This window comes from Pangasianodon hypophthalmus, chromosome 27, assembly GCF_027358585.1.
Source record: "Pangasianodon hypophthalmus isolate fPanHyp1 chromosome 27, fPanHyp1.pri, whole genome shotgun sequence".
Taxonomy (NCBI): domain Eukaryota; kingdom Metazoa; phylum Chordata; class Actinopteri; order Siluriformes; family Pangasiidae; genus Pangasianodon; species Pangasianodon hypophthalmus.
The window spans coordinates 3,492,462-3,517,885 of NC_069736.1; the positions used below are offsets into that span (position 1 = coordinate 3,492,462).

At 40.9% G+C, this 25,424-nt stretch overlaps 1 protein-coding gene across 2 annotated transcripts in view; it reads left to right on the forward strand.

The window, feature by feature from the left end:
• Positions 1-25,424, forward strand: part of mbd2 (methyl-CpG binding domain protein 2) — a 34,312-nt gene that overhangs the window by 7,095 nt on the left and 1,793 nt on the right. Inside the window, exons 2-6 of one of the 2 annotated variants that reach the window (XM_034300941.2) lie at positions 2,841-3,000; positions 8,826-8,963; positions 13,130-13,220; positions 14,253-14,430; positions 17,557-17,684. In XM_034300941.2, the coding sequence (XP_034156832.2) occupies positions 2,841-3,000; positions 8,826-8,963; positions 13,130-13,220; positions 14,253-14,430; positions 17,557-17,684 (695 nt within the window). The remainder of the gene's footprint in view (positions 1-2,840; positions 3,001-8,825; positions 8,964-13,129; positions 13,221-14,252; positions 14,431-17,556; positions 17,685-25,424) is intronic. The other variant, XM_053230475.1, reaches the window with a different exon arrangement.

A 25,424-nucleotide genomic window follows, 5' to 3' on the forward strand; every position in this document is an offset into this window, starting at 1 on the left:
CGAGCCAACTGCGTGCTTCCTGTTTGTGTTGATTGTTGAATCATGAATCCCTCTGGGCTGAAGTGATTTGCCTGGTGTGCTTTCACTGAGTCATTTGTAATAAAGCTAATAAACGTCGGGCCACCTGCAAGAGCTCTCGGGACTCGAATTCTCTGACTCTGACTCGTTTGCGAGGCCCAAAATGAGGGATAAATACAGGCTTTTGTCTGATACTGTAATCAGCAGCTGGGACATCGTGTCCTCTCTGCTGCAGGAAGTCATGTGATGAGGTCTGACATCAAGTGTAGTTACTGTTACCATCCTGAGATTGAGAATTTTCCTGTAACAGCACATCCTGAAATGCTTTGTTGCTCTTATGCCACAGAAATATGGCTACAATCACATTTTAAATAAGATAATAAGACAAAAAATGCAGCTTGTCCTATTTCAGAGAAACACACAAAGTTGCCTGTCCTGTAAACTTTGCATCGGCGTGACCGTTACGCAGCGCTGATACTGGAGACTCTTTCCATTAATGTTAAATAAATGATAATGTTCTTAAAGAAAACTTTACCATGTGACATTTTTCTTTGTTAAATAACAACACGTTTTTTAAAATTTGTTTTACTATTAGGCGTATATAGTGTGACGTGTCCATCATACAAGTCTGGTCTGTTTGTGAAAACAACATGGCATCCTCGCCGTCTCATTAGCAGATTCGAGCTTCGCCTGGAGGAGCTGATCCGCCTGTGAGAATCGTGCTCACACTCACTCACACACACACACACACACACACACACACGTGCACGCGCGCACGCACACAGTCTGACCCACGGAGGATGAATAATTGAGTGTTACGGTTGGATCTCGCTGGGCCTCCCTGCTGCTATCATGGTTTTATGAGGAATGCACGTCCAGTGTTTCTCACTCATTTGTGTGCTTTTGCACGGAAGAATGTAAACAAGTGTGCGCACAATTTTATGGAAAATGTTTTCCAAGATTGCTATCCACTATCTGTTGGTGGATGGCTGTGTGTGTGTGCGTGTTGCTCCTGCTGTCTTTCAGTGTATGTATGTGGGTTGTGCGGTAGCCCAGTCGAGAGCAAGGAATAGCTAGTGACACTCTTGCATGCGCTCTCTGTCTCTCTCTCTCTCTCTCTCTCTCTTTCTCACCCCTCCCCCTTTTGCTCAGTGTAACCACACTGCTCTCGTGGTTGGCCTACGCCCTTTTAACGGCGCAGCCGTCTCCCACTGTGCCCTCCGGGAAGTGCCCTGGAGGCTCGTGGATCTTACCCCGAGCTTGGGTTTAGGCCACAGTTGCACAGAGATAGGCTTCGTGATTTGTTTTAAAGGGTTAGCGTCGGCTTCCGGGGCTCACGCCGTGTCCATATGGCTGTGCATTTCTGTTAGAGGCGCATCACCCTGTGACTTCGCTCATACTCCTGCTTTCACACCACATGATGAAGCATGCAACACCATGCGTTTTTAATTTAAAAAATTTTTTTGATGATGGCGAGCTTGTCTGAGGAGCAGTGTTTATGTACATACATGTGGTTTTCTCTCTCTCTCTCTCTCTTCGTTTTGACTCATCTGTGACTCATGCGCTCTGTAGGTGAGCCTTAACCCCGCTGACTCCTGCACAGTCATTTCGTCTCAATTCTACTTATTTACTGACCAGAAAAAATGAAACACGCTCATGAGCCCATCAGACTGTGGACAAACACGGTTTCTGACTGACTGCAACCCATAGTAATGCTTTAATAATAATCTACACAGCCTAATAGTGACGTATTTTCATACTTCTGGAGAGCACCCCCCCACCCACACACACACACACACACACACACACACACACACACACACACACACACACACACAGCCATACCACCTGATAGGCATCTAGCCACCATGTTAACTGCTGCTTCTGCACTGTTTCGCTGCGGCTTTGCAGCTCTCGATGCGCTATTTAGAGGTGTAACTGACGAACCCCATTTTATCGCTGAAGCGTCTCTAAGATGCCATTTCCAAAAAGACGACCTCGTACCATGCGCAACTTGTTTGCTTGTTTTACAGTCTGCGGCATCAGAGCACATCTGTGTCATCAGTCTAGGGTCAGTTAAGTCACAGTTTGCATGTAGCCATGGATCTTAAATGCAAATTAGGTCCCTGATTTAAAAAAAAAAAAAAAAAACAGAAAAGCAAAATGTTGCTGTGGTTTTTTTTTATTATTATTTATTTTTGTCCTGACCTCTAGTGAGAGGTTAAAAGATACATTCGATGTAGATTAGGAGTCAAATTTTGAGCCATAAGTGTGTTCTAATCAGTAAACGAGCACAGCCATGTGGCCAGGAATAAATAACAGAATATTTATTTTTCTCCTCGCCGACTGTCTGATCCAGATGGCCCCGGGTACGCGATGTAACCAGCTCCGCTGTAAAGGGGTCACATCCTTTCTGTCTCCGCTTACATACTGAGCCGTGTCGGGATTACTGATTCGAACCTCGTATTCACCAGCAGCTTTTACGCTTCTAGCCCCTAGAACGAATTTCAGTGTAGAAGGCGTGGCACGATTTCTGGCTTCAAATGGATAAAGTGTGAAGTAAAGTAGTGACGTGCGATGAGATTTTTCCTTTACGTGTTGCTTCATGATTAAATACCTGTTAGTCACGCATTACATTACTGACATGTACCGAGATACCCTTGAGGTTTGGCGGGATTAACCACACACCCTTCGCTATTCCAGTTATTTACCTGAGAATTAAAAATGTTTTCTCAAAGTCACTACAACTGTGTCTGTTTCTTTCTCTCACCGTTTGCAATATTGGCCATTTTGATCGTTTTTGTTTGTCTTTTTTTCTGTAGTCCATCAGGGAAGAAGTTCAGAAGCAAACCTCAGCTGTCGCGATACCTCGGCAACACGGTGGACCTAGGATGCTTCGACTTCCGCACGGGAAAGATGATGCCCAGCAAAATACAGAAAAACAAACAGAGGCTTCGCAGCGAACATCTCAGTCTGTCCAAGGTAAAGACACTAGCGCTCAGGCATGTATGTTAAACGTTTTTATTACAGGCATAGATTATAAAGCAGTGAACGGTACACGTGGATAGATGTGTATATAAGGATCTTTTGAATTTGAATTGGAATTAAATGAATGATTGCTCAGCCGCCTCTCAGCTCCAGGGTCCTCGGTTTGATCCAGAGCTCGGGTTATTGTCTCTGCAGAGTTTCACATGTTCTCCACATGTCCATGCGGGTTTCCTCAGGGTTCTCCAGTTTCCTCCCACCTACCAAAAACATGCCAGGAGGTGGACTGGCTATGCTAGATTTAGAATTTAAACACATTACAGCTAATATAATACTGCAACAGACTGAATATTACCAGTAGTGCTACACTATACATTCATATCTCAAACCACAGAAATCCTTTAATGTTGCAGGAAGTTTGATTATGTGGTACACGGACTTGTGTGAGTGTGTGTGAGTGTGCATTAGTCACATGCACCGTTGCACTCCTTGCACCGGGGCGTGTGTGTGTGTGTGTGTGTGTGTGCGCGTGTGCGCGCAGTTGTTTACATGTCAGCAGCTGCCCTAATCATCGTGTCACCCTGGCTGAGCAGATAACAGCAGAACTCACTCGTGTCATGCAGGACCTGGCACACTGACAGAGAGAAAGAGAAAGAGGAAAAACACCACACGGAAGCTTCTAGAAAGCCGTCGACAAAGCTGCTACTCTCTCTTGCTTAAAAAAAAAACGAGCAAATGCGAACTGTTGAGCCCAGTAGGGGGTTTTGCGGAGCAAAGCTCTCTTGTTTTTCACCCTATAGCCTACATGCATGACTGATCCATTTCTGCTCTCGTCGCTGCTCTTTGCGGTCGTTACGTAACGCAACGTGACGAGGTGATGAAGGAAATCCGAAATTGTTCCACTACTAACGTTAACGCATTCGATCTTGTCATAGACATCGACGACACAAAAAAGTATTTCCAGGACCGGGATAAATGATAGGGTTTTTAAATTAACGAAAATCTGAGAACAAAGGATTTAGACGTTTTTGCAAAACCAGCATTTCTGTTAAAAATATAGCAGTTTTCAAAGTTAGCAATTTCACCACCATTATTCATCAAATAACACTGTTACGTTTCATTGTGTGTGGAACATAGTCGAAAAAAAAAAAAAACCAACAATCTCCGACATGGAATTGAAGTCGGAAGTCTGCATTTCCGATTAAAATTCCCAGTTTATTGACGTAAGCACACTTGAGGTGACAGTCAGTATGTCACGTTACGTTATAAATTGTGTAACAATAGTTATGGTTTCATTTGGATGATTCGTGTTTTAGGTTTTTTTAGTTAAAATGTCCACCATAGCGCTGTTGAATTCTCAATTCTGATTGGTCAAGCTGTGTTGATGTATTTTCTATAACAGCAGCTCGGGACGGTATTTCCGACTGTAAATCGAATCGCAGGTTTATATTAATGCGCTCGTTCTAATATATTATCGTTTCTATAGTAACTGCTCACTCACTGAGACTTGTTTGGTGGACGGTCACATAATATCAGCTGGATTTAAAAAAAAAAACCTTGTTGGTAGCTAACGATGAATGACACATGGATGTTTCTGTGGTGAGATTTTCTCTAAGGAGAAGCTTAACGTTTATAAAAGAAGATTTGATTCCGAGTTTTAAGGTGAAACTCTTCCTGAGGGAATAGAAGATTTTGCGCTTTGTAGTTTCTCAGTTATGTGACAAGCTACATTTTTTTCTTCGCCTATTAGCTTCAAAAGAGAGAAGAAAATATAGGCTTGTGAGGGAACAGCTCTTTATGGCTGCTTTAATGTAAGTGATAACAAGAGCTAACTTGTTTTGCAGACGTTTCATGACATTAATAATCCATAAACGGATAAAAAGTACGTTTTCAGGATGTATATAGGTTATAGGAAAATATTAAGCTTCTCTTTCTCTGACGTCTAGTACTTATCTTTTTTTTTATCCAAAATAATTACTCAGTGCTTTAGAGTTTGTTCGACATACCTAACTGGTTAAACTGTAAAATTTAGAGGACTGTGTTAACAGCAAAACTATACTGATGTCAGTGGCTTAATAACCTACTTTTTAATCTTACTAGATAACTGCTTTTTTTTTTTTTAACTTTAAGTTGCTAGACAAGTAACTATTTTTTCGAGCACATGCTAGTTTAAAAAAAGAGATTACATGAAAACATTGTCTTTACACACGTCTCTTGAGGAATGTTACGGTTTAACAGATACATTGGTTTACTCCTGACAGGCATGTTTTTCCAAGTCTGATTTCCGAGCATGATAGAACACAGCACGTAACACTTACATTGTCAAAAACCCCCCAAAAATATTCTTCCTTTATAATGATCGTGCTGTTTCACTTTTACTGCTTGGTAACATGGTTTTACGTCTGTTCCTTGTACGTCTGTGTCAGTTTTTGTTAAAGGCCCTTTGGAAATTATGTATAGTGTGTGTGTGTGTGTGTGCGCGCGCATATGTTAGTGCTAGAGTTATAGTTAACTATCTCTTGCTGAGATACTATCTTAAGAATGCGTAGACTGTAGAATGACCACGCCCATTAACGCTGGATCTCTCTCTCTCTCTCTCTCTCTCACTCACTCACACACACACACACACACACACACACACACACACACACACACTGTCACACTTCATGCAAACTCTCGAGCTATATTAAGAATTTTGAAGTTGCAATTCGATCGTAACCAAGCAGCCGTGTCTCGGTTTAAGTTAAATTAGTTTGTCGGCATGTTAAAGTGTCGGATCTGGACTCTGAAATCATATAAAAACACGGAGTGTGTGTGAGCATGTGATTGTGACCATGCTAGGTTTCTTTCCAAACAAGTTTCAGAGATTTGTTGTCCTCACACGCTCATCTTAGTTAAGGTGTGGTTGCTTTCCTTAATCTTCGTTGCTTTAACCTTTATTCGCTTCGCCAGTTTGAGCTCTTCGGCTCTTCCGCTGTTGAACCGGTTGGCTGCCAGGAACTTCCAGGACTGAATATATCATCGGTCTGACTTGATATAACGAAAAGTCCAAGTTCCTGAAGGCTGAGGACTCCTGGCTGGACACTTGAAATCTTTTTTCCTGGAACTGCGGCACACCTAAAATAGCCACAAAATAAATAAACGGGGCTTCAGGAGTGTTCTGGACAAGTATTTTTCCCCCTCATGTCTCATTGCGCAACCAGTGTATCAAACTAGCAGTGAAAAGTGATCGTATCTTATTTCTTGTCCCTCTACGGTGAATTTGAGGAGAAGCAGATTTACCTTGGGAAAAGATAGACGATATAGAGCCAGAATTTTTGATCTTATCTGATATTTTGTGTTTTAAAATTGGCTACTCAAAGATTTTCTTCTCTTAGAAAATCCGGGATCTTCTATAAACCTGAATGGAAACTTCAGAATAAAAAAAAGCAGCAGAAGAAGTGCTGAGTTACAATCCTGTCTAGCAGCAGCATAAAAACAGCTCTTTTAAGGTCATAAATATGCAATTAAAAGTCTATATTCCTGAGTAAAGACACACCCTTTTCCCTAAATGGCTCTTCGTCTTCCTCCATCTCACACAAAATGTCCGTTCTTCACAACACCACTTTATACGACCCATCAGTAGCCTTGATTTGATTCAGCTTTTATTTTTAAGCCCTAATGAAATTATAAATGCATTATAAGCATTGCTCAATGTCTTATTCACATGGCCTGTATTTACATATTTAAACACTGATTATAATCAGTGTAACTCGGCCTCAGGAACACCGCCATGTTTGCATTCTTGTGATTATAATGGGACTGGCTGTGACATTAGCATACAGATGTTATAATGGTAATGTATAATGTGAAAAATGGTCATTCTGAATAACAGTCTGCATTATTAATTATTATCATTATCTGCATTATTAATTAAAACAAAACAAATCATAAAAGTCACTAAAAGTGGACAAATTAATATCTGTTAATATCATGCAAATTAATATCATGCGATAAGGTTTATATTAACAATTACATATTACGTATGGCTTTACATCATATTAATTTTCTCAATTATTCAACCAATTTAGGAAGAAAATGGAATAAATTTATTAATGTAATATTTACTTTCTGTCATCAACAGAGTATAGCAGAGGCTTCTGGACTTTTCTGGACAAAATCAGCAGATAAGGAGCTGAATTTTGAATTATGTCTCAAATTCTGCACCTGTATGTGGGAAATACATCCTAAATAATCCTAATCCTTATCCAAATCCTAAATATACACTTGAAATAAACTTTTTGCAGAAACTGCTGTCATACATGCTGACATTGTGAATTAATGCACGAAATTCCTTTAAAAAACGTATAAATTTTAAGGTTAGTCAGCTGACCTTACAAGTATCATAGTCCTTTTTTTTAAATTTACTTTACTTTACACTTTACATTCAGTAAGGTAACATGACTGAGAGTGTGTGTAGCTTGCTAGCTAGCTGGTTAGCACTTGAATACAAGCTGAAAAGCTACTATAGCGAATAACATGCTGAAGGGAGTCCTGAATCCCAGCTGAGGCTCATTTTTGCCTAAAATACTGTTAAATTAAAAATAAAACGAGTTTTCCTGATAGATGTTTAGCCATTATGGTGAAAATGGCCCACCATGTGTGTGAACATCTGCTAGGCCTTCTACATCCCCCCCCCACATGCACACACACACACACACACACACACACACACACACACACACACACGCTTTCTCTCAGGGGTACTGGTTTTGATTTTAGAACAGTGTGATTATCAGATTAACGACGAGCGGCTCTGTATGTCTACAGCATTTTGGCTTTATGAGCACGGTGGGATCTCTAGTCCGAAACGCATACACTCATGTGAATATCTACACGTGTGTTTCAGCTGTGAAATAAAAAACAGCATGTGTGGCCTGAATACAGTCACCCTGAAGCACTTTGCATGCTTATAGCTATAACTCTCAACTGTAATTAACAGTCCTTTTATTGAAAAAAATGGAGTTTAGACTGAATGCTAGCTGAGAAAACTGAGAAGGTTTCTCTCTTTGAGTTCTGTTATGAGTCAACGAAACAGATTATTGTGGTTTGAGATGTGCTAACATCATGTATGCTAAATGACTCAGCTATTTTGAAAAGCTCTCAGCCTTTTCTCTCACTGATTTATCAGAAAGTCACTTTGAACAAAATGATGTCCACCATTTTTGAATGATTTGTACCCTGTATTGTCTTTTTAACTCTTTTTTTTTTTCCCCCTCCCTCCTTATTATCCTCCTTTAGTCACTCATAAACAGAAGCAATTAAAGATGGCCGCCATTTCCTTCATGCTAATCGTTTCTGCCATCTTAAAGAAGTGAAGCTGGAGAAGTCTGATTAGACATGAGTCTTCATGTGATTTTTATGTGGTTTTTCTCGCTAAATTTCTTAAGGAAGTCAGAACGCCTCTGATTCAAGATGGAGACGTCAGCCATCTTTTACAGTTTTTAGCCTTTTAGCATTTTTTTCCCCTATATTTCCTCAACAATAGTTCTCTTGCTAGTCTTGCATAGCAGCACTATAGGCAGGTTTCCTTCGAAATCTTTACAAAAACACAATTTTTGTGGTCATCTGTTGACGTAAGCATTATCAAAATGAGCAACAAAATGACGATTAGAAGAGCTAGTCATGGAGAAACTGAAACACACACCCCATACATCAGAGTTTATTTATGTTTTCATCACCAATTCTTATCCCTTTATTGATGCACCAAATTTTCTACCACCTTCAAGCATAAAAACTCTTTAGTTTATGTAAATTTGTTGTTTTTTTTTCTTCTCCCTCAGGGAAAACCAGACCTGAACACAGCACTTCCCATCCGACAGACGGCCTCCATCTTCAAACAGCCCGTCACCAAAGTGGTCAACCATCCCAACAACAAAGTCAAGACAGATCTACAGCGAGCAACCGAACAGCCTCGGCAGGTGAGCACTTTCGACTCTGCTATGTTGCTTTTGTGCAGATCGCATTACTTTGGTCACATTATTACAGTCATGTGCAGTCATATCAGTTGTAGGTGATTTGACAAAATCCCTAGAGTATTATGCTGTGTTCAGGTGCTCATTGGAAGATCGTACATGCCAGATACTGGATTTGTTAATACGGCTTAAACCAGTTTGGATGCTTGTCGGTAGATACCTTCACAAAATGGGAGAAGGTCTGAAAAATATTCATCCTACATTTTCCTTTAGTATATTAAAAACAAATATAAATGCGCTTCTTGCAATTAGGTCTCGGGTATATATTTTTTCATATTATTATTTCATAATTGGAAAATATTATCTTTATAAAGTACGTAACTTAGACGTTTACCAACTTTCACTGCCAGAAGGAAAATCATCGATAATCCTGAGTTTGTAATTAAGACAATTTAATTAATTAATTAAGCTGTTTGAGTCCAATTTACAATTAGAAAAATAAGTATTTCCTAGTTTCCAACACCACTTGAATTGCAGCAAAGCAGCTATAAAACTAAACCCAGTAATTTTAGAATGTGCCTATTTATTTTGCATCTAATGTTCTGCAAATGCAATATTGACCCATATATCATTAATAGGTGACACTCCTTATTGTGCTTTTCCTCCCTAATATTGGTCATTTACTCTAAATATTTAGAGTAAAAGTAAAAAGTGAAATGGTGTCCCACAAGGTTCTGTCATAGGACCACTGTTTTTTTCCCCTATACATATGTTTCTAAAACATTTATATACATGTTAATGTGGTATTTTTTAAATAGAAAATATAGTAATATTGACACTGTCATGTCTAGTAAGACTTTAAACCATTTAAGTCTGGTTTAGCCCAGTCCAATCCTGTCTTCTTATGCTGTGTTTGAGGCCAGAATGCAACTTGTAATTCCCTGCCTCCAATCAATAAAGCCACCAAAAACACCCCTCAACTTGAAATTTCAACTTGTCAACTTGGGATAGTCTTCTCAACTATCAGTTCCTTACACGTTTATGGAGTGACGTGAAAAATCAACATGGCCGCTCACACTGTGAACAGTGTAAAGTTCCCCTTCTCAACTTTTAAATGAGTTTATTGCAGTATTGGCTTTATTTATATACAGACACAGTACTTGGTTAAATCTATAACATTGACCATACTAATCACTGTTTTGAGAAGATAATCAATGACACTAGAGTTATCACTCATATAACTAATGTTAGCTGGGTAGCTTGTTGCTAACGCTACTCACTATTGTCTGCTGTTGTTGCTGTGCTGCAATTTCAGTCCAAAATGTTGCATGACCATTGAAGTTCACTACAGTAGAACAGAACCACTTGCCACTCAGGCCTGTAACTGTAAAAGTGTAGTTAGATTAGCTTTTTTATGAGCATTATGTGCTCTGACAGAGCAAACAAAAGACACTCTATTGTGGAGCATATATGTTTTTTTTTCCAACTCGCAAAATATCACTTACAAAGCACCAAGAGTGCAGCATTAAATCTGGAAGCTTCTCTGTCTACACCTTCTCTCGAGATATGTAAGGGTGCAGTACACGCCTGTGTCCACAAGAGGCTGCTAAATCCACACAATTTTATCAGCAGCAGCACTGGATGAATGTGCAGGAACAAATAATGCTACATTCATACATCCAGCTTGTTTGTAATCTTCATAAAGATCTTGTGATTGAAAGGTTTTGTCGTGCTATGCGTTGAGAGACTTCCGGATGGTCCGCTAGTTCTTCTTTTATTTAATCCTTCACCACTGTTATTTAGGAAATTGGCTTTTACACGATTGCAATAAACACATGATCCAAAGACGTGTTTGCCTTGAACTCTGGATCGAGACAAGACAATTGTAAAGGATCCAACACATCAGGAGTGTTTTGGGTCAAATGGACCCATCTACTTAAACATACGCTGGAGGTCAGAATGATTAAAAAGAGGGGGAGGAAGATTTGCTGTAAGAGCAGTTAAGGAAAGAAGGGGTAGTGTGACAGTGGGAGCTGAGGTGAGGGAGTGATTTAGTGTGTGTGTGTGTGTGTGTGTGTGTGTGTGTGTGTGTGTGTGGGAGAGACTCCAGTAGTCATTGGCGTTTGGGAATTATCTTGCTGCCCGACTGCTCTGTTCTCCGTGAGCAGGGCTGTAATGATCACACCATCCCCCATCCATCTCTCTCTCTCTCTCTCTCTCTCTCTCTGTCTCTCTCCCTCCCTCTCTCCCTCCCTCACTCTCTCTCAAACCGCTCACTCCTACACCGTATGCATTTGCTGATACAACATTCTCTGTTACAGCTTACAATACTATCACAATATAAGATTAATAAAATTGGACGTTTTTGGTTGGCATTTAAAACAAAAAGAATCAAAATTTCGGACAGCTTGGATAAATAGTAATCGTTAAGAATAGGGTTAGTGAGCTAGTTCCTAGTGCTAGCCAGATTACACTTGTCATACGTGTCTCCTGATTGCAATGCGTAATCGAACATCACAGAATATCATGATTTATCACTAATTTATCACAGAACATGCAGTATATGATGTATGTTGCTCATAGCGATAGTGGAGATGAGTTTAAAACCTTCTCCGATCGGCTGAGCTAAGGTTAGCTAGCATAGCATGGGTAGAGCAGTTTAAATTTTTACTCTAAACCTTGGCAAGGGACAAGCAATCCTCTGACATGATTTTAGGTAAAGTTCTTCTAATAGCTAATAATATACAGATAGGAAAAGATTGGGTTGTGGATGAAATAATTATATTACAGATTTAAAACACCCATGAAATCATGAAATTGGTGTTTCATAGTGTTTTGTACATGTCTGTTGGGGGTCTGGACATAAATCTGATGACTTATTCCATATTTGCATCCAATCAAATGCTCTCTAGAACGCCCCTGTAAATAAACTGCAGGTAATGTAGCGGCTAGTTAGCAGGCTTTTGTGGGTCTTTCGTGTAGTTTTGATAATACAGCTTTCCACGTTATTTCCTTTCCAAACCAATCTCTGTGTGTGTGCATGTTTAGGTTGTCCAGAAAAGCTTCTTTCTCACTGCAGCTTTATTTCACTGCCTCGTGTTAAACGGTAGCCTTTTCCCTCTTCCAGGCTAAAATTAGAGCTATATATATAAAATATGAGGGAACTTCGAGCTGTTCAATGTTATTCAATGGGGAAGGTTGGTATCATACTTCTAATGGACGCTAATGGATTTAATGTAACATCTTTGCATGCAATTCCTAACCTCGTATAAATCGGTTTGGTTCACGCAGAGCAAATCCAACCCATTACCAGTAACACAATGGCCTATTAGATTATTTCACAAGCATAATAATGTTTTGACTTAATTCCTTCTGCCATGGCTGAAGCAGTGTTTTGCCAAACTGGTGCTACCATTTTAAATTTTTGGACGTGGCTACTGTTGGCACTAGTCCCAAACTCCTCATTCTCTCTTAAAAACACAGCCATTGTTGTAAAAGGTGGATTTATTTGTAAAGGCCCCAAGACAGTCATGGAGGAGCTTTTATTTAAAAACACAGTTCAGTAAATCTGGGGGCCTGTTTACGAGCTGCTGTTGGCGAGTCGTTTGAAGTGCCAAGCAGAGTTGCCATGTTGGCCAAAGATGGCTCCCTTGGGCTCATCCTGGACACTGGCGGCTAACAGCAGAGCGCTAGTGGTTTGTGCAAAAGCTGCTTGAGAAGAAGTCTGTTCTGCCCCCGTTTCTGGAATCTATGACCAGTTTTAGTGACAGAACTCCATCTTGAGTGGTACATTTCAACATCCATCATGACTCGACAGTTTCCAGTCAGGAATAATTAATAGCAGAACGCAACAGGGGAAACACAAGAAACGTATTTTTCTCTTAACGCAAGGCCTTTCTTGTTTCAGTACTCCAGAATAACCTGTCAGCTTCAGATCTATTGCTGTAAAAACCAGCATTTGACCCTAATGCTGGCTAAATCCCTGCAGGCTGTTTAGTAACATTTTCAAGGCTCGCTTGGTGGAACCAATAAACACTAGGTTTTCAGGTCACTTTTAATTTAAACCTCAGAGTAGCACATACAAGATGGATGAATAAAGTATGAAAGAACAGGATTTGTTTTGTATATATCTGTGTTGAAGTTCTCTTCCTTATCTCTCTGTGTATATGCAGCTGTTCTGGGAGAGGAGGTTGAAAGGTTTGAGGTCGTCGGACGTCACAGAAGAGGTTCTCAGGACTATGGAGCTTCCTAAAGGTTTACAAAGTAAGCATGATCCTTTTACACTCACTCATATTCCAGCCTGATCATCATAGTGTGTGTATGTGTACACACATATGTTAGAAAGAACCATTGTTGGATAAAGAACATCTTGATTGATGGATCTTTAACAATTTTCGTTAGTGGGATTATCTGGAAGGTGGAATGATTAGTCATGGACCAAAAGGTTCTTTAGGGAACCTAACATGGTTCTTCTATGGCCTTGCTCTAAAGAACCTTTTCTGGCAAGAGCATGCATACAGTTTAACTAGCACTTTCTTGACCAACATATACTACTAATTAAGTAAAGAATAAATCATTTGAGGGGCGTGCTGTTATGGGAAAATAATCAGCGAGATGGTGTGAGGCGGCCCGGCGGTGAGCAGAGTTACTGTCACCACTCGAAGTGTAGTAACGTACGTTTTATCTGTTCGTAGCTACGTAAAGCTATTGCTATATTGTGGAGTGTCCATGAAACAGTTAGTTATGTTATAGCAGCCTGTCTTTTTACTCTTGCTTGAAGTTAATAAGACAAAAAAAAATGCAGCTTGTCATCTTATAGTAGACTTTCCCATGGTGAAAAGCTTGCTGATTGTTAGAGCTGACACTGGAGACTCCTTCCATAAATGTTAAATAAACATCTCCTTACAGAAAACTTCACCTTATGGATGATTAAATGCTTTCTTAAACATTACAGCATGTTTATTAAATCATTTTCATTTGTTTCTTCGATTATGTGGGGATACTCCGGGGATACCAGTGTATATGTATTATAATGTATTATAACGAGTGCATTAACATAAATATTTGATTTGCATTGATTAGGTGTGTCTAACTTCTACCTACAGTTATTGGTCATTTTATCAACTACGTCTAGTATATCAGGTGAAGCAGCATTTCTGGGATAGTCAGGTAGAGGGGGTCTGACGGATTGGGCAGAGATGTACCTGATAAAATGACCAGTGATTCCAAATAGAAGGAATGTAATAAACTAGCAACTCAGTGTATAATTGTATGCGCATGTGTCACTTTTTTCAGGTGTAGGTCCGGATTCGTCGGACGAGACGTTGCTGTCGGCCATAGCCAGCGCTCTACACATGAGTTCAGGCCCCATCACGGGTCAGACGTCCACCGCAGCAGAGAAAAACCCCGCTATCTGGCTCAACACCTCCCAGCCACTCTGCAAATCCTTCATCGTCACTGACGAGGATATCAGGTACGACTGCCTAAAATGTGTAATCGAATTTTGCAATCGAACACCATCAGTGTGTTTGGAGTCTCTCGTTGCAAACCGAGTTGCATTTGAAGTCTCTCCAGCAATCGATTTGTGCTGATTTTCCTCCAGATTGCTGTAGAAATCGTGACCACTTCTTCCACCGCTTCTACCCTGATCTCCTCGTTCTCCCTTAGAACCTTCTCGAGTGGCATTTTGGGTTCGTGTCTTGTTTGTTATCAGTTATCGAGTGCCTCAATAAAACTTGTGATGTTTTTGTTTATGCACTTCATTTTCACTTCCTCTGAAGTATTCCGTCCGTCTGGTGCCTCCTCTCAGGGAACGTTCGTCTCCCTTCTCGCGATCGGTGTCACTGTTAGCACGGCGCGTACTGCATAGTGGACGACTTTATAAGGTTCGTAATGGATGCCAATTTCAATCTCGCTTCAGCTCTGTGAGGCATTACAGACAAGATAAATTGGCATCTGGCTACTGTATATGGGAAAGCGCAGAGCCGGAATAAGATTTTCTCCTGGCAAGACAGAGTCGTTTTCTGTCCTGAGAGCCGCCGGAATGCTGATGAGCTCTTTCCACCTTGACAGAGATGATGTATTTATCTGCCAGCAGCGCATGCGGAATTACTCAGTCCAGGGTGTGATGTGGGATGATTAGCCTCAGAAATAATCGGTACCTGCTTCAAGCATCTGCAAGGCACCACAAAAACAAGCAATACAAATAAGTAACTTCAGACATTAGCAATTACTCAGGCAAATGGCTCAAAGTGCTGAGGGAACCACAGGCTCCCGTAAACACTGTTTCTGTTTCTGAATAATTACTGCTGCTTTCATTTGAAGGGCCCTGTTTGATCTTTAGTACGCACCTGAAGTCATTTCCAGAAGGAATGCTCTGCCCACTAGATGGCAGTAGTTGTCTTCTTGTGTTTGGAGGAAAACGGGATCAGGTTTGTGGGAGTATGAATGTGGGTCCGGCCAACCGTATAGACTGTGAAATGCCTCGGAGATGAGCTGCTTGCTGCTGGTGATTATAGTGTTGGGAGAAATGAAGGAAATGAATCGTGTCTAGTCTGTTCTCTTGCCTATCTCTTCAGAAGAAAAGGAGACCACAGGTGGGGCCTGGATGACTGAAAGAGTGTGTATGCAGGATGTCATGCTCATGCAGCATTTATACCATCTGATAATGGCAGTTGGTTCCTCCTGAGTGTTTGGAGGAATTAAAGGGATCTGGAAGAAGACCTACAGAGTCTTTGGATGAGTTCCTCTTTTGCGTTTCCATCAGGAGTGTCACTAAGGATTTTAATCCCTTTAAAAGGTTAATTCACTGAGCCTCCTGCCTGGGACAATTCTTTTTGTCCCTCAGGCTTCCTCTGTCTCCTCAGTATCGTCCTCACCTTTACCAGTCCACCATTATATAGAATTACGGAAGTATGAACAGTTACGTCATTTCAGCAAACAGCAAAAATATATTAACACAACAAATATCAAGGAGAATCGACACTGTGTTGTTATTTATTGTTTATCACATGCAAATGCGATGTTAACATAGCTTTGCGACCTAGCAGGAAGCACAATTTCATGCTTTCTGTTTTTGCCATTACGGCAAGCACCATTCAGTGTTTACGGTCTCGCCAAACAAAATGTCGAAAACGTTCCGCTTTGTTGGTCTTGCAGTGCCACCTCTGATATAAAACACGTTTTAGCAGCTGTTAACTACGCACATGATTTTAAAACATTGCAGCCTTGAAGATTCATTCTGTGGAGCTTACATTTGACCAATCAGTAGTGTTCAGTACATTAGGCTCCACCCCCAGGAGTTTCTGATTTGCAGAAGAGTACCTACTCTGGAACAGGAACCCAAAAGGTTCAGGAACTTAAATTGGTTCTAGTTCCGCTGGTTAAGTAAGGGATATAACATGACAGAGCATGATGTTATAGGAAAATAATCAACAGTGGGGTGGTATGATATGGCCCAGTGTGAAGTGGAGTTACTGTTACCACCCCGAAGATGATTATTTTCCTGTAACAGCATGTCCTGATGTGTTTTATTCCTCTTACACCACAACACTTTGCTATGATTATTATTATTTTTTATTTGTTAAAGAACGGCATTGCATACATATTGTTTTTTTTTATAGTTACGTGCTGTAAACAGTTATAGCAGCTATAAACAGTTGGTCCCTCACTAGACTCGTATTTTTCTACTTTTGAAATTAATAAGACAAAAAAAAATCAGCTTGTTATGGTACAGAGAAACCGCAAAGTTACAGCTTTAAGTGTTGAAGCCAGAGACTCCTTCCAAAAATGTTAATAAACATCTCCTTCACCAGATCAACAAATATGTTTATGAGGCAAATATGTCATCTGCCATACAAGTCCCTGTGTAAGCTGTTGTCACAGAAATTATAACATATTCGAATGAGTGCATTAATATAAACCTGTGATTTACCCTGAGCCAAGACTACTGTCACAGCTGGTGTTATAGAAAATGAATCTGACCAATCAGAATTGAGAATTCAGCAGTGCTGTGTTATAAAGTTCATGAGTTCCTGAAAGGGTTCCTGCTGCGGAAATGCATCAGTAATCATGATAATGTTATTGATATCATGCATGAACAGGCAGTATTTATTATTATTAATATTATTATTATTATTATTATTATATATTTGTGTTTGTTAGTGTTTGTTAGTCTGTCTTCAAATTGCAGAGAAGTGGATTGTGGTTGTTGTAGTTAGAGGCTGTTGTGTTTTAATTTGCATCTCCCTTCATTAACCTCTAATTAAACCCGAGATGGCTGCTAAAGTAGGGACTCTCTAATGAGAGCTCGGGGTTAATCCGGGATGAGACAGGAGTGGAGGAAGGGATGGGGTGCGGGCAGGGGAGGGGAGTTGACTGACAGGAGGAAGGAGGTAATGGGGGAAGGAGATGTGAGAGCGAGCAGGAGGATCAGCAGTGCTGATGGGTGATGGAAAGCAGTAAAAGGAGGTCAAACATAATCTACAGAGCAGTTAGACAGCAGTGGACAGGGTACAGGTTTCTGAAGTCTAGCCCCATCTCCTTCCTTTTCTCTCTCTTGCTGTCTGTTTCCTAATCCCCAGTGTTTCTGTCTCCTCAGGGAGCAGGAACTGAAGGTATACCAGGCCAGGAGGAGTCTGGAGGAGGCTCTGATGGCTGACGGTTTGGCGCGGGGCCGCCGAATCTGCCAGAGACGTGGAGGGCAGAGCGGCGTAGAGACTCCAGCAGGTGAGAGAGGGTGGGGAAAAAAGAAAGAGAGGATGTTTTAAAAGACTGTCAGTGGCAGTCTTTTGAGGAAAAAAAAAAAAAAAAAAAAAAGACTGACATAGCCCAGAAGAAAGGCTGTTTCTCCACTGCACATTAAAAATGCATTGAAAATTGACTTTCGACTAATTTGACCAGATCAGTGCTATTATATCAGGGGTATTTATTTATTAATTGTATAAAACGAAGGAATTGTTACGTTAACAATTACATTCTTATATTATTACATTCCTATGTAAACGGTATGTAATGCTTTGTCATTTTCTATGTGTCTGTTTAGTGCTACAAATATCTGTTATCGGATTTAAACCCATAATGGGCGTGGCCTGAAGCGGAAGGGTTTTTTTCTCTCTCTCTTTTTTTATATGAACCCTACCACTATGCCTCTGGAAACACCGGAAAACGCTAGAAAAAAAAAACAACCCAGAAGTAGAAATGTAAGTGCTGTCAGCATTTCTGGCTCTGACAGTTCCTCAACCTCAACTACATCATTTGAGTTTATAACTGGTACACTGATATTATTTTTGTTTGTACCTGCCTGTGCTATTTTCTTGGTTAGTTGGTTCTATTTCCCAAAATATAAACAATCTAGTAGCCTAATTTAAACTACTGCGACCCTGACCAGGCAGTTACTAAGGATGAATGAACATGGTAAATGCATTGCGCAGTGCATGTTCATGTTAATGAAATGTGACTCCTATTCATATTTGTATTTGTATCTGTTTAAAACATATTCAGGTTTAGTAAAATCCCTAATATTTAGTAGCTTTTGTGGCATTAGTTCATACTGGTGCCAGTCTTGAGTAGGTATGAAAAATAGAGATGGCAATCAATCTTTAAAAAAATACAGTTGAGTTTCTTTCTATGTATACATTTCCAGTTCCAACAAATCTTTTCCAAATCCAATTCCAATCTTTTCCAGTTGTTGCAGGACCGGATCAGATTAAAAGTGTGTTCCCCCTCTGTGAAAGTGTTCTTTGTCAAGACATTAGTATGGTGTTGTTCTTTCAGCTGCTACCAGCAGATCATTGGTCTGCATATTTGATTTGGCACAGTTTTTACGCAACCCTCTCCAGTTTTATCCAGGCTTGGGACCGGCACTGGGAGTGCACTGTCTTCTGCAACCCCAGTGGCTGGGGTTAGTTCCCTGGCCAGGAATTGAACCCCGGTGGCAGTGAGAGCCACTAGTCCTCCAGGGCCACTTCACCAAATTAGTATAAAATGTAATTATTAGTTTATCTGAAACTGAAATCTCTTTGTCAAAGTCTTCACTTTGGATATTAAATACCAAACTCAGAATGCTTTCCAAAAAAAAAAAAAACCCCAGCTGCAGTGAGTTGCTGTTTGCCCGCTGCGTGATACAGCTGTGAGCAGCGGTGTGCGGAACAGGCTCGCCTTATCAGCTGTTTAGTGATTCTGTAAATATGGATCTTAGCGCTGTTGGAGTTCTGGCTCTCATTAGCTTTGGCATATGGCCTGCCCACTGCTGTGTAACACTCTTTTTTTTTTTTTTTCCCCACCCCACTTTACACTGAAATTACATTGCATGACTCAAGGCCACTTCAAAAGCTATATTTACCCACCAGTTCCGGCTTAGGTTTTGTCCTGTGGCGCTTGCGGTTCAAACACTTTTTTAAATATTTTAAGTTGCAACAAATTGCTGTTTAGCCTCACAGGAGCTTGACATTAGCATTTTGCCTTGAGTTGTAGTGGCTGAAAAACTTACGTTTAAAAGCTATTTCAGTGTTAAAAAGAGGTTTCAGCTTGATGCCTGTGCTGCGGAGGTTGGGAAGGAGGACGTTGCGAGTTGATGCTAATTTCGACAAGTGGCTTTCCAGTGGCACAGAGAAGTCCTGAACCCCAGACGGTCATGAAATATTCAGGTGGTCATTAGGAGCAGGGTTCGACTGTAGCTGCTCTCCAACTGTCTCCTTGGCCCAGTGCTTCTCTTCTTTCCTCTTCATCTCACTCTAATGAATCTTTAAAGAAAATTAATAGTTCATTTTTCCAGCTCCACCTCCCCAGGAGCCGTAACTCTTCAGTAAGCGCCAACCCAAAAGGGGAGTTCAACCGTGCCACATCTTACATGCCTGAGTACTCCTCCATTTTGAGAATGTATTATAGCAGCTATTAAAAAAAGGCCCTCTGGTTCCTTTTGAATGCTGATGTGGAGCGTCTGTCGCCTGATGCCACACTGACTGAAACGTTTTTTCCCAAGTAATCATTTCCACCATCTTGTATCTGTTGGTTCAGGGAGGGTCTGTTTTTAACACAAGTGTTGGTTAACGTCTATCCAGGCTGTTTATTGCTTTCCGTTTTCATAAAAGCCAGCATGCACACATGACTTGACAGTGTGCTTAGCTGTCAGCAGGATTTCATTTGTTTATTCAGGCTTTGCCCCTCGTGTGGGGTCAGCTGTCCCCTCTTTAGGGCTGAACACGGATGGCAGTTTGCAATCACAAGCTTCAATTTGAATATAAATTACAGCATATAAAGCAAAGAGGGAAAATGGATTCATTCTATCACTACTTGTTTTCTAAATGTTGGTGTCCTTAATTTAATTTGAATGAAGAAGCTCAGTTTTTCTTCCACTATTCCTTGTAAACTGTATGAGTTCAGTTTTGTAGGGATTTTTGACTGAAGTCAGACTGATTGCAGGGCGTTTATTAGGGGCAAGTACCTCACCTTTCTATAAGATTATATGAACAAGCTATATACTTAACAACTGCTTCAGTACTGTGCAAAAAGTTTAATAAAAAAAAGTGATAGTTTTGAAGAGCGGCATGCCTCCTTTAATGGAATTGACAGACAGAAGCCACACCTCTATCACTGTGACTGGTCAGCAAAAAAGGCCACTCTTCGTTCACAGGACTGAAGGAAGAGGCCACGCCTCATTTCCTCGACTGACTCATTCAGAGTCCATGCCACTTTTACAGGACTGACTGACACAGAGGCCATACCTCTGTTATTACAACTGATGACCATTAGAGGAAATGCCTGTTTTATGGGACAGACTTTGAGAGCCTGCACCTCATTTACTGCACTGACTGACACAGAGGCCACACCTCCTCACTGGACTAACTGACACAGAGACCACACTTCCTTCACTGGACTGGCTGACAGAGACCATGCCCCTTTCACTGCACTGACTGATACAGAGGCCACACCTCCTCACTGGACTGACTGACACAGAGGCCACACCTCCTCACTGGACTGATTGACACAGAGACCACACCTCCTCACTGGACTGATTGACACAGAGACCACACCTCCTCACTGGACTGACTGACACAGAGGCCACACCTCCTCACTGGACTGACTGACACAGAGGCCACACCTCCTCACTGGACTGATTGACACAGAGGCCACACCTCCTCACTGGACTGACTGACACAGAGGCCACACCTCCTCACTGGACTGATTGACACAGAGGCCACACCTCCTCACTGGACTGACTGACACAGAGACCACACCTCCTCACTGGACTGATTGACACAGAGGCCACACCTCCTCACTGGACTGACTGACACAGAGGCCACACCTCCTTTATTGCAACTGATGACCATAAGAGGCAATGCAGCCTTTTTTGTGACTTTGACAGTGGCCACACCTCCTTCATTGGACTGACTGACACAGAGGCCATGCCTCCTTCACTTGACTGACTCATCCAGAGGCCACGCCTCCTTCACTGGACTGACTCATCCAGAGGCCACGCCTCCTTCACTGGACTGACTCATCCAGAGGCCTCGCCTCCTTCATTGGCACTGACAGGCACAAACACAAATGACACTTCACACTGTAGGATTTATAAATCATCACTGAGACAACTCTTTGCAGCAATCTTAAGCCATTTCGGGCCACTTTATAGAAGCTTTGGGGTACTGAAGTTGCAAATTCGAGGGGTTTTATGATCCCCCTTGATGCCGTAGCTACAGCCGTGTGACCCAGCTGGATTTACTGGATACGAGCACTTGTAGACTAGACCAGGCCCTCAGCGGCCCTTTAAACCACCCACTTACCTATAAACCTCTTCTGCTACTGGCTCAATGATTTTTTTCACCCCATTCACGCAATGACAAATCCAAAGCATGGCACATTTCCTTCCACCATATGAGCGTTTCCAGAAAACCCCATCGTACTTGCCCATCTGCTGTAACGACAATCACGGGAGGGGAAAAAAGAGGCAAATTGCACAGCAAATTGGACAGATAGTGGAGAGGACAGTAATTATCCGATTCGCCTTTCTAATCTGGCGTCGGCGCTAATCACAGTGGGGTGGGATTATGAGCGCTGTCAGTGCAGGTCGGGGACGGACGGTGGTGGCTGTCTATCTGTGCCTTCCACATGTCACTCTGCTTCTCTCTCCCTCCGGCATAGGGTTACGCTAATATCCATAAATAGGGGGTAGATTTGATTATCCTCATGTATAATAGACAAAAAGGCTGAGCTGCGATTACCTCTGAATGGGGCTGGTGTGGGTTTTTTTCCTGGCTCTCTATATTAGCATATATATACACACACACACACACACACACACACACACCCATACATAGTAGTTGAAATGCTGATGTGATGGAGCACTCCTTAGCGCTGACACACACACACACACACACACACACACACACACACACACACACAAAGGACCAACGCTGGTGCCAGTGTTTTGCCCAAGTGATCAGGGAGCAGAAACAGAGGGGACGAAAAGCAAAACGCAGCAGTTTCTCATAATCAAAGCGATATGGATGTTTTAGTTCCAAGAAAATCCAAGCCAGGACTTTTTTTCTTGGCCAACTCTTAATTATGCCATGGCTCTTAGACTGCTGTAAAATATTCAAAAGCCAAAAGTGAGCAAAATCAGAAATGTTTGAGGAATAAGTGAGAGTGTTCATTGCTTTTGGGCACACCTCAGGGGGTCGTCTTCTTCTTCACCCCCTGCGTGGTGTTTAATAGTGCAAAACACCCTTAATTATTAGGATGATGTGTTCTAATGCACTATTAAATATGAATGAACCATGAACGCTACTTTGACATCATGACATTACTAGAAAAAAGGAGAGGAATGATTCTAATACCTGTGGTGAAACAAAAAACACTTACTCCCTTTCTGTTTCCCTCTTTGTCTCCGTGGATCTGACATTTCATCTGGCATTAAATTAGTATCGTTCCACTTTGTATTGATCATTAAGTGCCTAATGTTTCACAACCTGTAGCCTTTTATTTATTTGTTTTTTTTTGGCGGTTGTCCCCTATGACAAGGACCTGGGAGATATAAATAAAATAGGTGTGTGTGATTTCAGCAAGGACGCTCAGTGTTAGATATACGGCTCATTGCGCTGAGCTCCAGGAAATAGCCTGCGTGTAAAGCTTGGAACCAGGCGTAACCCCGGCGGCTCCAGGAGAGATGCTTTATTAGATTTGCGGTTTAAGGATCGATACGCTGTGTGCAAATGTGAATTAATGATGCAGGTGCTGCTCTTAAAGGCATGTAGCAGGAAAACCCACTAACAGCCTATTGGCCTTCAGTCACAATCTGTTTTTCAAATCCATCGCTTTTGTCCAGCTCTTTTTATGATCCTAGTGTGTGTGTGCTGTGCAAGCTAAGCGTTTTCCGTGTGTGTGTGTTTGAATCTGCTCCATCTCTGTTCTCTGCATTATTGTAAATGTGTCACTGTGTACGTACACAGACAGCAATAATTATTTTGTTTGCCGGTTGTTGGTCAATAACTCACAATTAATAAAATTTAATCCATGGTCGTTTCTTTAAAAATAAGAATGGAAACCTTTCACATGGCAGCTATCTAGCTAGAGAATGTAGCAGTGAGTCTTTGCTAATAACTACACCATGTAAGCAATAAACCTTTGTGAGTTTGCTGTTATAGGAAAATGATCAACGACAGAGTGGTGTGATGAAGCGAAGTTACTCTTACCACCCCTAACTTGATTATTTGCAAAATAATAGCACATCCTGAAGTGTTATATTCCTCTAATACCACAGAATTTGATAACGATTACAATTTTGTATTAATTAAAGGTGCAATAGGTCCCTTACTGGGACAAATACCCTGGAAAATATGTAGAACATGATAAAAAAACAAACAAACAATGGATTAGTTTGTGGCCTTAGCAAAAGTACATTAAGTCACTGAGATAACCCGAAAATGGACTTCAGGTCTGGAATGCTTGTTTGTGTTTGGATGTGCCTCCTGTCAGTCATTTTATAGATATCTTACTCTACGGGCCGCCGTCGAAACTTTGTGAAAATGGGCGGAAATCATTCAAATGTCAAACCCACCTAACTGGTAACTAATGCACCTTTAAAGCAGGATACATCATACTTTTTATCCATTTATAGTTGCATTTAATTTTGTGAAACATCAACCAAACAAGTTCCACTTTCATTATAGCAGATATAAACAGTCTTTCCATAGCCAGCCTGTAGTTTCTTTCTCTCTCTTGAAGTTAATAATGCAAAAATACTCAGCTTGTCATGTTACTGATTGTTACAAAACTTGTTTTGACACTGGAGACTCCTTCCATAAGTGTTAAATAAATGTCCCTACAGAAAGCTTCACCATATCAAAGCTTAGATCTGTTCCTTTGTTAAATAACAGCAATGTAATTATTAGGCTTGGATTATGTGGAGTGTCCACTGTCCAAGTCCCTGTGAATGAGTTGTTACTATAGAAACGATAACATCAGACTGCTGTTAGAACAAATGCATTAATGTAAACCTGTGAATTGTCTTATAGCCAGAGCTACTGTAAAAGCTGCTGTTATAGAAAATTAATCAACACTTTCTGAACAATCAGATTCAAGTATTCAACTGATTAAAAAATGCTAAATAAATAACAGTAAAATATCTGATTGACACTTCGTAAGAATGTCACACAACTAATTTGTTACTTGCAAAAAACATGTTGTTTAACAAAACAAAGGGTAGTTAAATGGGACACAGCTGATCATTAGGCTACTGTTACCTACTTAGCTAGCAAACTCGTTAGCCACTTACTGATAAACTAGCTAGCATTTCTTTCTTAGTAGTGTTTTCACCCCATTTTTTTCCTCCTCTACCTTCTTTTTCTGTTTCTCAGCTCCAGATGTTCCAGATGTACCTTTTCAGACCACAGTGTGGCTTTGTATAAAAAAAAAAAGAAAAAAAAAGAACACTCTCACATGGTCCTAAGCAAACGTTCTTATTGCTGATAGCAAGAAACAGCTCTGATTTAATCCCAGCACTGATCTCTCAATGCTCTTAAAACAGACAAATCTCCATTTCCTGCATATTTTTCTAAACTCATGCGTCCTTCTGACCCAGACATTAAAACACATTTGTTAATATTTGATTCACGAAGCGGATCCCTGCCTCCCTTTTCTGCTCTCTCTCTTTCACCGCAGCGCTTTGCTGATAAGTACGGATAATTAATGCTTGTGCTGCAGGCAGACTCTTAAGTTGTAGGGCAGTTAGTGTTAATTACCAGTTTTTTTTTCCCCAAAAAATTCATCCTAAGTAAAAAGCATCTGTTAATGGAGATGCAAATTACACATGCGGCAGTCTTAGATTGATTATAACCCTTTTTATTTTTCAGAGTGGGTTATTGGCATAGGGGGGAAAAATGGCAGGAAAAGGTGCTAATGCTGTAATGCGGAGTCAAACGGTGCATCATTTTCACCGCAGTTGCACGAAATGAGTCATGATTGGAATCA